The following is a 12,656-nucleotide window of genomic DNA, read 5'->3' as shown; positions in this document are numbered from 1 at the left end:
CCACCTCCCGCCCAGCTCCTGGGCTGTCCCAGCCCCCCACCACCCCGTCCTGACCAACTTCTATTTCCTGCCTCCTGATCTCGTCCGCAGGATGCCACACTGGGGGCGCTGCCCCTGGGGTGTCCAGCCCGGCAGTGGCCCGTCCTGTGCAGTGCAGCGCTGGGGTCTTGTTCAGGCCTGTGGCTCATCTTCGCGAGATTTGCTCTAAATAGCACCTGCTGGTTTTTGGTTTGGCCGTTTAGTTGCCGTGAGTCGTACACAGGCCTTTGGGAAGATCAGGAAGCTGCTGATCCTGTGGCCGTCTTCTCAGAACACGGCGGTTGGCTTTAAGAAATACAGCTTTCTTTTCACTGAAAATAGTTTCAAACCTACAGAAAAGTTGTAGGACTAGTGCACACAGCCCGTTATTTACCCTCTCAGATCTGGGCATTGCGTGTCCCTGATTCGTCATAGTGTCCCGTGTGTGCATCACACGTGTGATCACGGTGTCATGCGTCACATGTGTGATCACAGCGGCCTGTGTGTGTGGAACGTGTGTGTACATATATAGCCATCTGAGAGCGTTTCTTGCACCCCCAGTGCTGATACGACCGGGCCCTGTCTGGTACGAGGCCACACTGCCTCCTGGGCAGGACGCCCGTGTCCTCACGCCTGCCCCTGTGTCCCAGTGGCCCAGGTAGCATCTCCATGTCTGTGCAGGGACGTGTGGCATCCGCTGGCTTGCACGTGAGCCTGTTAGGAATCTCCTCACTCTCGACAGTGCTCAAGGGGACGGGACTTCCGTCCGCAGGATGACCCTCAGCCGAGGTCTGTGTGGCTCTGGCAGAAACACCTCTGTCTCGATGGGCACTGTGTCCAGCCCGTCACATGAGGAGGTCCCTCTGCCCCCCATGTGGTGACCTTCCTGTTGATCTGAACCTTGGTCGCTGGGTTCAGCCACACTGTCCGGCTGTTCCCGCTGTTCAGTCAGGATTTGCTGGCGTCGAGTGGGGAGGTGCTCCAGGACTCGGCGGGCCTCCCCGGCCGCAGCGCCTTCCTGGCTGCGGGCGTGACGCTCCGTGCCCTTCACGCCTTCTGCCGCAGGAAGACCTTTCCCTCTGTCCTGCGTCTGCCTGTTTGTTCGTTTGTTCACTCACCACTGCCGCAGGGACCGTGGACCCCGTTGTCCTCAGTGGGCTGCAGTCCCTGCTCTCGCAGTTTCTAGATTTGGGCAGTGGAGGCTCCTTTAAGCTGTTCTAGATCCTTTTGAAATGTCGCCCTCATTGACATGTCGCAGTTTTATGGGCAGGAGAGGCGCTTGCTCTCAGCCAGGAGCCCCGGTGCCCTGCGAGGGCAGCATGTGGAGGTCGATCTGAGCCCTGCAGTCAGTCCAGGGGCGGGTGGGTGCGTGCGTGTGCGGCCCCTCCCGTGTTGGAAGCGGCCCCCCTTGTTCTGGTGGGCACCCCGGTTCTAGTCCGCACCCAGGGCTGCTTCCTGGCCTCCTCCCTGTCCTTGCTTGTGAGTCCGTCTCCATGAGAAATCGAGTTCCCATTACTAGCGATGTATTTGGTCTTTTGCTCAACACAACCAGCTTCCCCGATGCTCTGGCTGCTGGGGTCCCGGGGTCCCGGCGCCGGGAAGGGCGGGGCGGGGCGGGGCGATGGGAAAGGCCTGTTGATGAACTCTGACTGGGTGTTAAGATGTAAGTGCCAAGGAGTAGGAGAAGTGTATATTTCTAAACCCACGGGGAGAGCCGGGCGCGGGGCGCAGCGTGCAGTGAGCGCAGGGACCCCAGGTGACATGGTGGGAAGACGTAGGTTCACCAGACACTGTTCTGGGAGGTTCTTTCATATGTTGGTGCTTTTGCCTGTTTTTGAGCTTTGGGGTGACACTTGTGTGTTACGTATATAACAATTAACATAAAATTTGTACGTTAAAAAGTTCTTCACATGCCTTTCCTCATCAGAGGTTAACACTTAGTCCTTTTTTACTTCAGGATTATTTTCTTGGGGTATATCTTTTTAAAGCTAATTTTTTAAAAACTAACTGAATTTTTTTTAAATGTTTATTTTTGAGAGAGCGCGTGCGTGAGTGGGGGAGGGGCAGAGAGAGAGTGGGACAGAGGTTCTGAAAGGGGCTCCAGGCTGTCAGCGCAAACCCACAAACTGTGAGCTGTGAGATCATGATCTGAGCTGAAGTCAGTTCCTTAACCCACTGAGCCACCCAGGCACCCCTGAACTAATTTTAGACCCACAGAAAAGTCAGGAAAATACTGGAGTATTTCTCTGTGCCCCTCACCCAGCTTCCCCCAGTGAGTCATCGGTGTGCTAGATGGTTCATAAGACCTTTGGTTTTGTTTTTCAGAATTTAATTTTTTTTAAATTATAATCTTGTTTTTGGAGCAGTTTTAGGTTCATAGCAAAACAGTGAAAGTACAGGAATTTCCCACGTGCCACCTGCCCCTGCACGTACCGCCTCCCCACCATCAACACCCACTGGAAGCAACGTGTACAAAGACTGATGCGCCTCCACGGACATGTCATCGTCACCCAGAGTCCACGTGCACCATGGGGTCCCTCTCGGTGACGTGCGTCCTGTGGGTTTGCACAAACGTAGAGTGACGCGCACCCACCTTTGCAGCATCGCACGCGCTAGCTTCACGGCCCTGAACCCCCTGAGCTCCGCGTGTTCATCTCCCCGCTGCCCTCACCCCACCTCCCGCCACCCCCACAGCCGCTGACCCTGTGATGTCTCCGTGGTTTTGTCTTTTCCAGAAAGTCACGTAGTTGGACTCACACGTCGGGGCTTCTCAGCTTGGCCGCTGCACTTAGTGACGAGCGTCGAAGCCGCCTCCGTGCGTTTCCATGACTCGAGAGCTCAGTTCTTGTTCGCGCTGCGTAATAATAGTCCGTTCTCTGGGTCCACCAAGGTTCAGCTATCGTCACCGTCTGAAGGACGCTGTGGTTGGTCACTTCCACGTTTTGGCAGCCGTGAACACAGCTGCTCTAGGCATCCATGGGCAGGGTTTGTGTGGACACAAGTTTTGTCTGGTAAGAGTGTGGTTAGTTTTGTAAGAAACACCAACTCTCTTCCCAAGTGGCCGCACCAATCTGCATTCCCGCCGCTCCACGCCCTCGCCAGCGTCTGGGTCTTTGGGGTCGTGGGTTTGGGCCCTTCTGATGGGCGTGCGCAGTGTCTCGCTATCGTGATTTGCGTTTCCCTGACGACCTGTGACGAGGAGCGTCTGTCCACGCGCCCGTCTGCATCTGCGGATCTTCTCTGGCGGGCGGCCTGCTCGGGACTCTGGCCCTTTTTTCATGCAGGTTTATTATTGTTGAGTTTTGTGAGCTGTTTGCAGTTTGTTTGGGGTGATGTGTGTGACCAGACGTTTCTTTTGCAAACATTCTATCCGTGTTTGATTGTCCCCATCTTCCCCCTGGGCCCCTCTTCCTGTTGCAGGATCTCACCCAGGACCCTCTTTGCTCCTTCCTCCATCCCTCGTTTCCTGATCTCAGCACTCATGAAGTGTGGGGTCACTTATTTCGTACAGAGTTTGTCAGTGTGGGTTCATCTTGTGTTTCCTTATGATTGAATCCAGGTTCCATAAATTTAGCTAGATTGTCGCAAGAGCAATAAGGTGCCCTTCTCAGCACGTCGCCTTGTGACTTGACCACTTGGTTAAAGTGGCGTCTGCCGGGTGATCGTGCTGCACCTCCTGCTTTCCCCGTGCAGCTGTGTCCCGCAGCGGCAGCCGCGCTGTCTGCCCTCCGTCCCCGCTGCCCTGCCCCCACCTGCTTACTCCTTCACAAAACGAGGACGCAGGTGCCAGTCATGCGGGGCCGGATGACCTTGTGCATGGGGGTCTTGTCTGGGGGTGCACCGTTGAGGGCAAAGTGACAGGCATAGGAGGGTTTTTAGGAACTGTCAGGCTCCCCTCCTGAAGATCAGGCCACTTCGCCTTCCCCAGTCTTTTTTTTTTTAATGTTTTATTTATTTCTAGGAGAGAGAGAGACAGCGTGATCAGGGGAGGGTCAGAGAGAGAGGGAGACACAGACTCTGAAACAGGCTCCAGGCTCTGAGCTGGCAGTCAGCACAGAGCCCGACGCGGGGCTCGAACCCACGAACCACGAGATCATGACCTAAGCGAAAGTCGGACGCTCAACCGACTAGGCCACCCAGGTGCCCCTCGCCTTCCCCAGTCTTAGTGGCACCGCTAAGCTGTCATCGTTTGAAACTGTGCCATTCCGATGGGGAGACGGGTAATGAGTTTGGTGACTGTGCTGTGGGTGCCTGAGAACAGGCAAAGCCTCATGAACGGTGTAGAGCTTCATAGGTTTCCATCATGTGCACTCGCCACCCTGCTGACCAGCCTTCCGGATCCTTGCTCTGTCTTGTCCATTTGACGTGCTTTGTATGGACTGTGGTGACGTTAAGTCTGTCACTCACACGTTTCTATCCCTGTCTCCGTGCGTCTTCTGCAACTTAGGCTTTGTAGCGCGGGGAGTGTGCCTTGTTGTTGGGGACAGAAGTATTCGTGTTCTGTCTTCTGTGAATTGTCACTTTTAGCATTAAAAAATAACCGCCTTTGGGGCGCCTGGGTGGCTCAGTTGCTTCATTTTCTGTGTCTCCCTCTCTCTCTTGACCCTCCCCTGCTCACGCTGTCTCTCTCAGAAAAAAAAGAAGAAAAAAATTAACCACATTTGTCCAGTGGGCTTGAGTTCTGCTGTGTCCTGAGTTAGGACCAGCATTGGCCCTGCTCTCCCCACTTCCCTCACCGGAGAAAACCTCTGTCCCCCACTTTGGTCTCAGGCTTCCGGATTTTAGATACATCTCATGCCCATAGCACGTCTCATTTTCTGAGCCAAATTGAAAAGCTCTCCCTCTAATGGGTGCTTTGAGCCCATTCACCTTTTGATATGACTGACGTGCTTGGTGTCTTCTCTCTCACAGCATTTTACAGCCACGCGTTCTCTTCCTCTGAAATGCATATTCTCTGCTCTCTAATTAAAACGTTTGTTTGTGTTTAGGAAGGTTTACGATCGTATTCCGGTGTCGTCTTTGCTCGTCCACCTCACTGCACGGCCTGGTGTTTACCTAACTGTTCCGCTCNTCAGTCGGTGCCCACAAGTGCTTCCGCCCTGGCCCCGCACCCAGCGTGTCCCCGCCCACCCCGGGCTTGGGTGGCGCTGTGGCCCAGCCCGCGGGGGCCTCCGTGCAGAATCCCCGACTCTTGTGTGGGAAACGGGCTCCTGCGGCTGTGGAGGGAGGACGGCCGGCTTGGGTAAAGCCCTCGGCCCGCCCTCCCCCTCAGCCAGCCTGAACGCTGCCCTCCCGCGTCGTCCTGGCTTGGAAGCTGGTTTTGCAAAGCCGGACGCGGCTGGCTCTCCTGCCTTTGTCATTTTAGTTTGTTTTTACACGAGGCCTCGTCTTGATCCTTGAAAACTAGTAATTTCGCGCAGAGGTGTCAGAGTCCGTTTTCACGGGCCCTTTCAGTGCGTGGACTTGGTCCTTCTGGTTCCTGAGTTCTGGCTTCCGCGGCTGTTGTGTCGCGTCGCCTGTGAGGGGCTGTTAGCGCGGGCCTTCGCTTGCCCTTCCCGGAACCTTCCCGAACCTTCCCCGGCTGCGCCCCTGCGCCTGCCTTTCCTGCGTCCGCCCTGAGTACCTTGCAGTTAGTTCACTCAGTGCGAGAGAACTCTGCGTCTCCCTCCCACTTCTTTCTTGCATTCAGCCAACTCTCATCTCTCCTCTGCTGTTTAATCTACTTCTCTTAATATTAGGGATTTTCATTCAGGTCACTTTTCATGTCCTCAAATGCTCAGGGCATTTTTTGTCACTGAAAGTGTTATCTTAACAGTTTGCTTGTTTTTCCAGAAAGACTTGTCTCTGTTGTGCGTGGAATTCTGTTTTCTGATATTTTGCGGTAGATCTTGACGGGCTTCCTAATCGGGGGACATTTTTGTGGGGTTTGGGTGTCTCCGCAGACTTACGGTCTGATGGCGCCCTCTCCTGACAGCGACGAGCAGCCGGGTAGTGTGGCCGGTTTTGTGTGTGCTGCTTGGAGGAGGGCTCCGTGTCCTTTGGTGGTGCCGCCTCGGGCTTGCAGGAGCCTCAGTGTCCCCTTCCTTCCTTCCCTTCCCGGAGGCTCTGTTCTGAGGAGTCTGCTCACACCCTTCCCCGTGTCTGTGCTCTGGACGCTAGACCGGGGTGGACCGGCCGTTCTGGGTGGCCTTCGTCACACCGCGGCCCCTCGCTGTCTCCCTCCTCTCCTTTGCCATGTCGCCTTGTGGCTGCAGGAGGACCTGCCAGGTGTTCTCATTTGGAGTCTTTCTGGAGCAGGGCGCTCCGTGTGACCACGTTCTGCCGATGGAGTGACGCTTGTGTAGATCGGTGCTTCCCATCTTGTTCTGAGTTGGTTTGGGGGAGATGGAGGGAGGTGTCAGGGTGACTGAGGAAAGTACCCGCGTGTCTTTACCACCGCGTGTCCTCCCCGGCTGCCCGGCTGCACCGGTAGCTCCGGTAGCTCTGCTTTGTGGGCGGGAAGGGCGTAGAGATGGTGCGGGCGAGCTTGGGAACACGGCACCTTGCGGGGAGCGGCGCGAGCCAGTCGGAGTCTGTGCCGCGGGTTTTGCTGGAGCGGGTTCGACCCAGGCTGCCGGCCGTCCAGCTGAGCGCGGGGCAGGGAGGGGGCGCAGCCTCGAGGGGCCCCTCGCCTGGGAGCTGCCGGGCCCTGCTTCTGGGCACCCGTGAGCGCGGGGCTCTTGGCCACTGCGGCCCCGAGGCGGGAGTTTCCCTGAGGCGGCTCACGTCTCGGCACTCATGGGGAGCACAGAGGCACGCAGGGCTTCTCCCCCAGCCAGCGATGGCCGCCAAGTGGGGTGACCCCACGAGCCAGGTGGGATTTGGATGGAAGGTGGGTTTTTCCCCATTTGGTTTTACATCAGGTGTTCATTACGTGTCAGATTGATAGTGGCATTTTGTCAGTGGCAGGGCTGCCTTCAAAAGAAATGGCTCATTTTGTTCGTCCTGGACCAGTCCCGGGACCAGGCAGACAGGTGTTACACGTGCCATTTTCCGAAGAGGACCTGCTTCGTGTAAGCGATAGGTCCGGCGCCTGCACAAACCGGGCAGCGCAGAACAGCCCTGCGATGGCGTGTGGGCGTCCCCGCTCCCCCGGGGCCGCGTCGGCACTTGCTCGCTTTTCCCTGATTCTGGGCCGGGCGTGTTGTCGGTAGGCAGGGCGGGCACTGCGTTCCTCTCTCCCGGACGCCAGCTCCTGTGACCCTCGGGCAGCCAGGATACCCACAAGCAGTTATGACCAGGACCCCGGAGGGAGGACCGTGAACCGTGTCCTTCTGTTTCGGCGTGAAAAGGGAAAAACGGTGCTCGCCCCATGTCACTGGAAGTAATTTGAGTCTTAAGTAGGATATCTTTGAACATCGGTGTTTTACGGCACTCCATCGAACCACGAGGAATTGCAGGTTCCCTCTGGCCTGCAGAGCGTGCCGCCAGCGTGCCTCCCTCCTGCGGGGGGTGGGAGGGCGGTGCTCCGCCAGCACCATGCCCGTTAATGCTTTGACACCAGTTGTGGTTTCTAAGAAATATTGCAGTAAAGCGTGATTTATCTTGAGTTCTGACCTGTTAATTTGCACCTGAAGTAGGTGCCTTGTCCTACCTGTTTTTGGCTATTGGCTTTCTGTCTGGAAAGTAGAAATGTCAGATGTGGTCCAGAATTGGTCACGTGTGTCAGAGATGTTTCGGTCCGTTAGGTAGGTAGTGCCTTTGCTGTCTGCATGGCGGTGCCCGTCCCATGAGCCTTGGCGTCTGCAGGGGGCGTGGAGGGCAGGCCACCATCAGGAGGCAGCTGTCTTTCCGGAAACCGGCCTCTGTCTGGGCGTGCTGGGCTGTGCCTGTGGGGTCTCGGGTGCAGAGCGGCCCCCAGGCTCTTGCCGCTCCAGAGCCATCACTGGCCTCGGCCGTGGCACCCTTTGTCTCTTGCACGAAATGCTCTTTTAGGGGCATTACGGAGGCTCAGGGAAGCACCGAGAAACCTAAATTATTCTTTCAAACAAGGAAAAGTAGCTGCCATGGGGCCTGGCCCGCGGGAGGGACCTCGGCCGTGAAGGGCGGTGGAGGGGGTGTAAGCTGTAATTGAGGTCAATGACAGTGCGTGTGCACAGGGACTCCCTCCGCTGGCGGAAAGGGGCTCAGGTGGCCGAGGGAACCTCGTGCCCAGAGCGTGTGCGGTCCTCGCCCGCCACCTGCTGGCCGGCTCCCGGAACTGCGGCCTGGGCAGGGCAGGGCTCTTCGGCTGCGGGGGAACCCTTTCCTCCCACCTTCCTAAGCCGTGAGAATGTGCTGTAAAAATACCCTGTGTAGTGTTTGCACTTGAACCATGCACGAGCAACTTTAACCATCAGAACACAGACGCTTAGTTTTCATTCTGCACGGAGAACCGAGCGCCGTGCAGTTGGGAGTCATGTGGTTGGATGGAGACGCAGTGCTGGAACCCCAGGACGCTGCTGCCAGGTGGCGACACGACGCTTCCAGGAACACCGCCCCTGGCGACTCCGTGTCCACTTGCGGGCGGCAGAGACCCGCAGAAACTCGGCCGTTCCCCACGGTGCAGGCCCTGAGCCGAATTGATGCTGTCGGCCCGGAGACGGCAGTGTCCCCGCTGAGACCGGCCGGGAGCAGGGGGCCCCCCGTCGGCCGCGGCAACCACGGTGGCCACAGAGCCCTGCGGTCCGGCCCGTTAGCCAGCTCGCTGCCGCCCGCCCAGCCTGGGAGTTTCGACTTGACGGTGTGGGGAAAGGGCCTTTGCTGGCAACATGGGGACGACACGGTTTCCCCGGGTGTGGCATTGGTCCCGCCTGGACACTCGGAGGTTGAGACACCGGCTTCAAGCCCAGGAGCTGTCCTGCCACCGCCTGCGCCTTCTGCAGGCCCCGGGGCCAGAGTCCGGGCCCTGGGAATTGCAGGGGGTAGTGCCCATATGGGTGCATGAGGCCACCGGTCCTGGAGGCCGGCGTGGGGGCCGTGTCCCTGCTCCCGCCCCCTCCCTATTGGGGGCCTGTGAGGCACTTCAGCTCTGGGAGCAGGCCTGCAGGAAGGGGCCTGTCCCACCCGTGGCTTCCTCCGGCTGCAGGGTTCCTTGGCACACCAGTAGGGAAGCCCAAGTGGCCGCGGGCACACAGCCCCGGGGCCAGCGCCGTGGGTTGCGCCCACCCGCGCGCTCCACTAACTGGCTGTCTTCTTTCTCGTCACCAGGGGTCGGGCCCAGGCTCGGCGGTCCCAGGCAGCTCCGGCGTCGGAACCCCCAGACAGTTCACGCGGCAAAGGATCACGCGGGTCAACCTCAGGGACCTCATATTTTGTTTAGAGAATGAGCGTGAGACAAGCCATTCACTGTTGCTCTACAAAGCATTCCTTAAGTAGCACAGGGCGGGCGCGGCGTCGCCAATGGAGACGCCTGGGACGCTTTTATATATTTGCAGATGACGCCTTTTGTAACAAGCAAATGGGATATTGTTTAAAAAAACAGCCACCTCTTTACAATGGAACAGTTTTATATTCCTGTTTCTAAGTCAACTCTTCAGCGAGGAAGAAAACACGTTTCTGTAACCGAGAACACAGAGGCCCATGGGCCCTCTTAAAGGACAATTAACTCTTAACTCATCTTTGATTGAGTGGCCTTCTTGCCAAACAAGCCATATATAAAAACTGATGGAATCGTTTAGCAAATAATTAGCTGCCCTCTGTCACCTCGTAGCGGTTTCTACATTATTTGTGCATTTTGGTTTATTCAACCCAACTTACTGCGTAGGTGTGTGTCTACAGCAATGACCTCATTTCATTTATTTTATTTTTGTATTAGTCAGTTGGCAAAGCAAACTGATTTTTTAGACTATTTATCTGCCCGTCCCCTCCCTCGCCAGAGTCCCCGAGGAGCCCGGCGCCCACGGCGCGCCCGCCCGGAGCGGAGCCACCTTCCTGCTCAGGACAGGCCGAGCCGGCGGCTCCTCCCCGAACGCGTGGTCGGCATCTGTACAGACGCAGTTTATTTGCTATAGTTTGTAAAGCTGTAAAGTTAAAAGAAATGAAAACCTTTTCAGCATAAATATATTTTACTTGCACTGTGTTTTTTAGCTAAAAGTGGAAATTAGATGAAATAAAATCAAAGTTGAGAAGAATCATCAAAAGACTGTTTCTCAGTGTGAATCAAGTGTTGAAAAATGGTTGGTGTATTTTGTCAGTAATTGTACATAATTTTTGGCACATAACATAAAAATGGCTATGTAAACTATAATTATTTTGCTAAGAGACTGTAAGCAAGCTGTGGGCCAACTTTACAGATGTCCAGAGCAAAGCCCTTCTTTGTACCTATTTTTTTATTACAAATATACTAATTGGTTCTTTATATTTTCAGAGGTTATTGTATTAAATTGTCTATTGATAGTACTTTTATGACTGTAAATACTTCGGCTTTCTCTGTGTGAATCCTCACGTCAGACTTTAATTCGCGCGAGTGCGAACCCAACGCTGATCAGTATTTTTTATCAACACCTGAAAACTGTTACGCCTTTTATTTTGTCTTTTAGGAAATCCCTGTCTTTCCATTTTTTCATGTAAATTTTGCACAGTTACTTGTTCATATGTAAATATTTTACTTTCAAAAATGAAGTTTTTAATTGCTATTGTTTTATATAGGATTGAAAGAAAATTAACTCCTTTATTAAAAACAAATTTATCTGTATCTGTTTTGCCTGTTTTTCCCGGTTTTCCAGTTTTAGATCTGTCACCAGAGACTCCGCTCTGGTGCCGCTGAGGTGTTTATATAGGGACTGCTGGCTAGAATCCGGGTGTAAACCCCAGCCGCTCCATGAGGGATATCCTCACCTCCACGGACGGCACCTCCCCACGCGCTCGGGCCGTCTGGGCCACCCTGCCCTGACACAGGTACGCCAGGGCACCTGTCCTCGCAGCTGGGGCGCCGTGGGCCCGCGGGAGTCTGCGCACGGACACGTGCCCTGACGAGCCTGGTGTGGACCCGCGGTGCCGGAGACGGTCTCCAGGGGGCCGGCCTCTCTGCCAGCCGCCGCGGGGGACCGGCCAGCACCCTGCCTCCTGAGCGCCGCTGGAGCCGGCCACTTGTGCGCCCGGAGTTGGTGCCCGGTTTTCACGTTAATTTTAACTGCTCTGACGACACCCAGCGATACACGGGCTTCCGTACAAGTTACGCCGGAGAGCACCGCTCTCTTTGGGGTGCCTGTTCCTTGGTCTCCAGGCGCTGCCGGCTGGGTCACAGAAGCCCGTGCCCGTGTCCTCTTCTGGAGGCCAGAAGTGTGAGGTCAGGGTTCGGCAGGGTCGGGGTCCGCGAGGCCGCGAGGGAGTCCGTGCCAGGGCTGTTCCCCAGCTCCGGTCATTGCTGGCGTCTTGGCCACCATCCCTTGTCATTTGCATGATGTCCTTCTTCATCCCTGAATTGCCCCTCGCCACGGGACCACCAATAGTGACCTCATTTTAACTTAACCTCCGTAAAGAGCTTGTCTCCACATAAGGCCGCATTCTGAGGTGCCAGGGGTTAGCACCCACAGATTTCGTTTGGGGGGACACTCACCTGTGACACCTGTGGCAGCGGAGAACAGAGCGCCTGTGCAGGAAGCACTTTGAAGACTTCGTCTCCAGCCTACATGAACAGGCCCAAGGGGACCTAGTCAGCAGGTCACACTGGAGCTTGCTTTTTTTTTTTAATTTTAATTTTTTAAAATGTTTTTATTTATTTCTGAGAGAGAGACCGCGTGAGCAAGGGAGGGTCAAGAGAGAGAGAGACACACAGAATCTGAAGCAGCTCCAGGCTCTGAGCTGTCAGCACAGAGCCCGATGTGGGGCTTGAACCCACGAACCGTGAGATCATGACCTGAGCCGAAGTCGGACGCCTAACTGACCGAGCCCCCCAGGCGCCCCCACACCGGAGCTTTCTAACCATGACCTCTTCGTTTCCGCGAAGCCATTGGCTTGAAATAAACCAGGTCAGTGCGTAGAGGATGGTCATGTTTGGGTTTCTGCAGGTGGGACTGACTGAACACCCGCTTCTCTGCATGTCCCACTGGGTCCCGTCGATCCGCTGAGGACAGTCGCAGCCAAGGCACAGCCGCGACGCCAGCAGGAGAGCACGCAGGGCGGAGCCCCGAGGTGCAGGTTTGTCTGTTGTTTTCCCTCACGAGACCGTTAGCTGCGGTCGGCGTGCCACCACTGCACGTTATTAGTCGTCTGAGGTCGGGGTTGGGGACGTGGGCGGGCTCGGGGCAGAGGGCAGGCCAGTGTCGTCCAGGATGCCAGCTCTCACTGTTCGGCTCCGGCAGAAAGGCAAGGAGAGGAAATAAGGCATCGGGTTTGGAAAGGAAGAGGCGAAGAAAGAAATCAGAGGTGATGCCCTTGTGCACACAGAACACCCGGACACGTATTACACAGAGGTCGGAGTTCCTGAGGTTGTAGGGAACAGGGTCAGTGTCCAGAGTACGTGATTCTGTATCCCAGCAGCCAGAGAGGGAAATCAGCGGCCATCAATACGACCAAGGTCGGGATCCCTAGGGATACGTACAAGGACCCACAGAGGACACCCTCACACCCAGATGAGAGACACGACAGCAGGTCTGAGTGGAGGAAGTGATGTGTTT

General features: G+C 55.9%; 1 protein-coding gene across 1 annotated transcript in view; it reads left to right on the top strand.

The window, feature by feature from the left end:
* TAF4 (TATA-box binding protein associated factor 4) overlaps window positions 1–10,732 on the top strand; it is a 61,393-nt gene extending 50,661 nt beyond the window's left edge. Inside the window, exon 15 of the mRNA XM_077756302.1 lies at window positions 9,247–10,732. Within this exon, the coding sequence (XP_077612428.1) occupies window positions 9,247–9,414 (168 nt within the window). The 3' untranslated portion in view covers window positions 9,415–10,732. The remainder of the gene's footprint in view (window positions 1–9,246) is intronic.
* The last annotated feature ends 1,924 nt before the right edge of the window (window positions 10,733–12,656 follow it).

Source organism: Crocuta crocuta, unplaced genomic scaffold (assembly GCF_008692635.1).
Source record: "Crocuta crocuta isolate KB4526 unplaced genomic scaffold, BGI_CrCroc_1.0 scaffold123, whole genome shotgun sequence".
Classification (NCBI taxonomy): Eukaryota; Metazoa; Chordata; class Mammalia; order Carnivora; family Hyaenidae; genus Crocuta; species Crocuta crocuta.
Note: the sequence above shows the minus strand (reverse complement) of the source record. Positions and strands in the feature narration are given on the sequence as shown.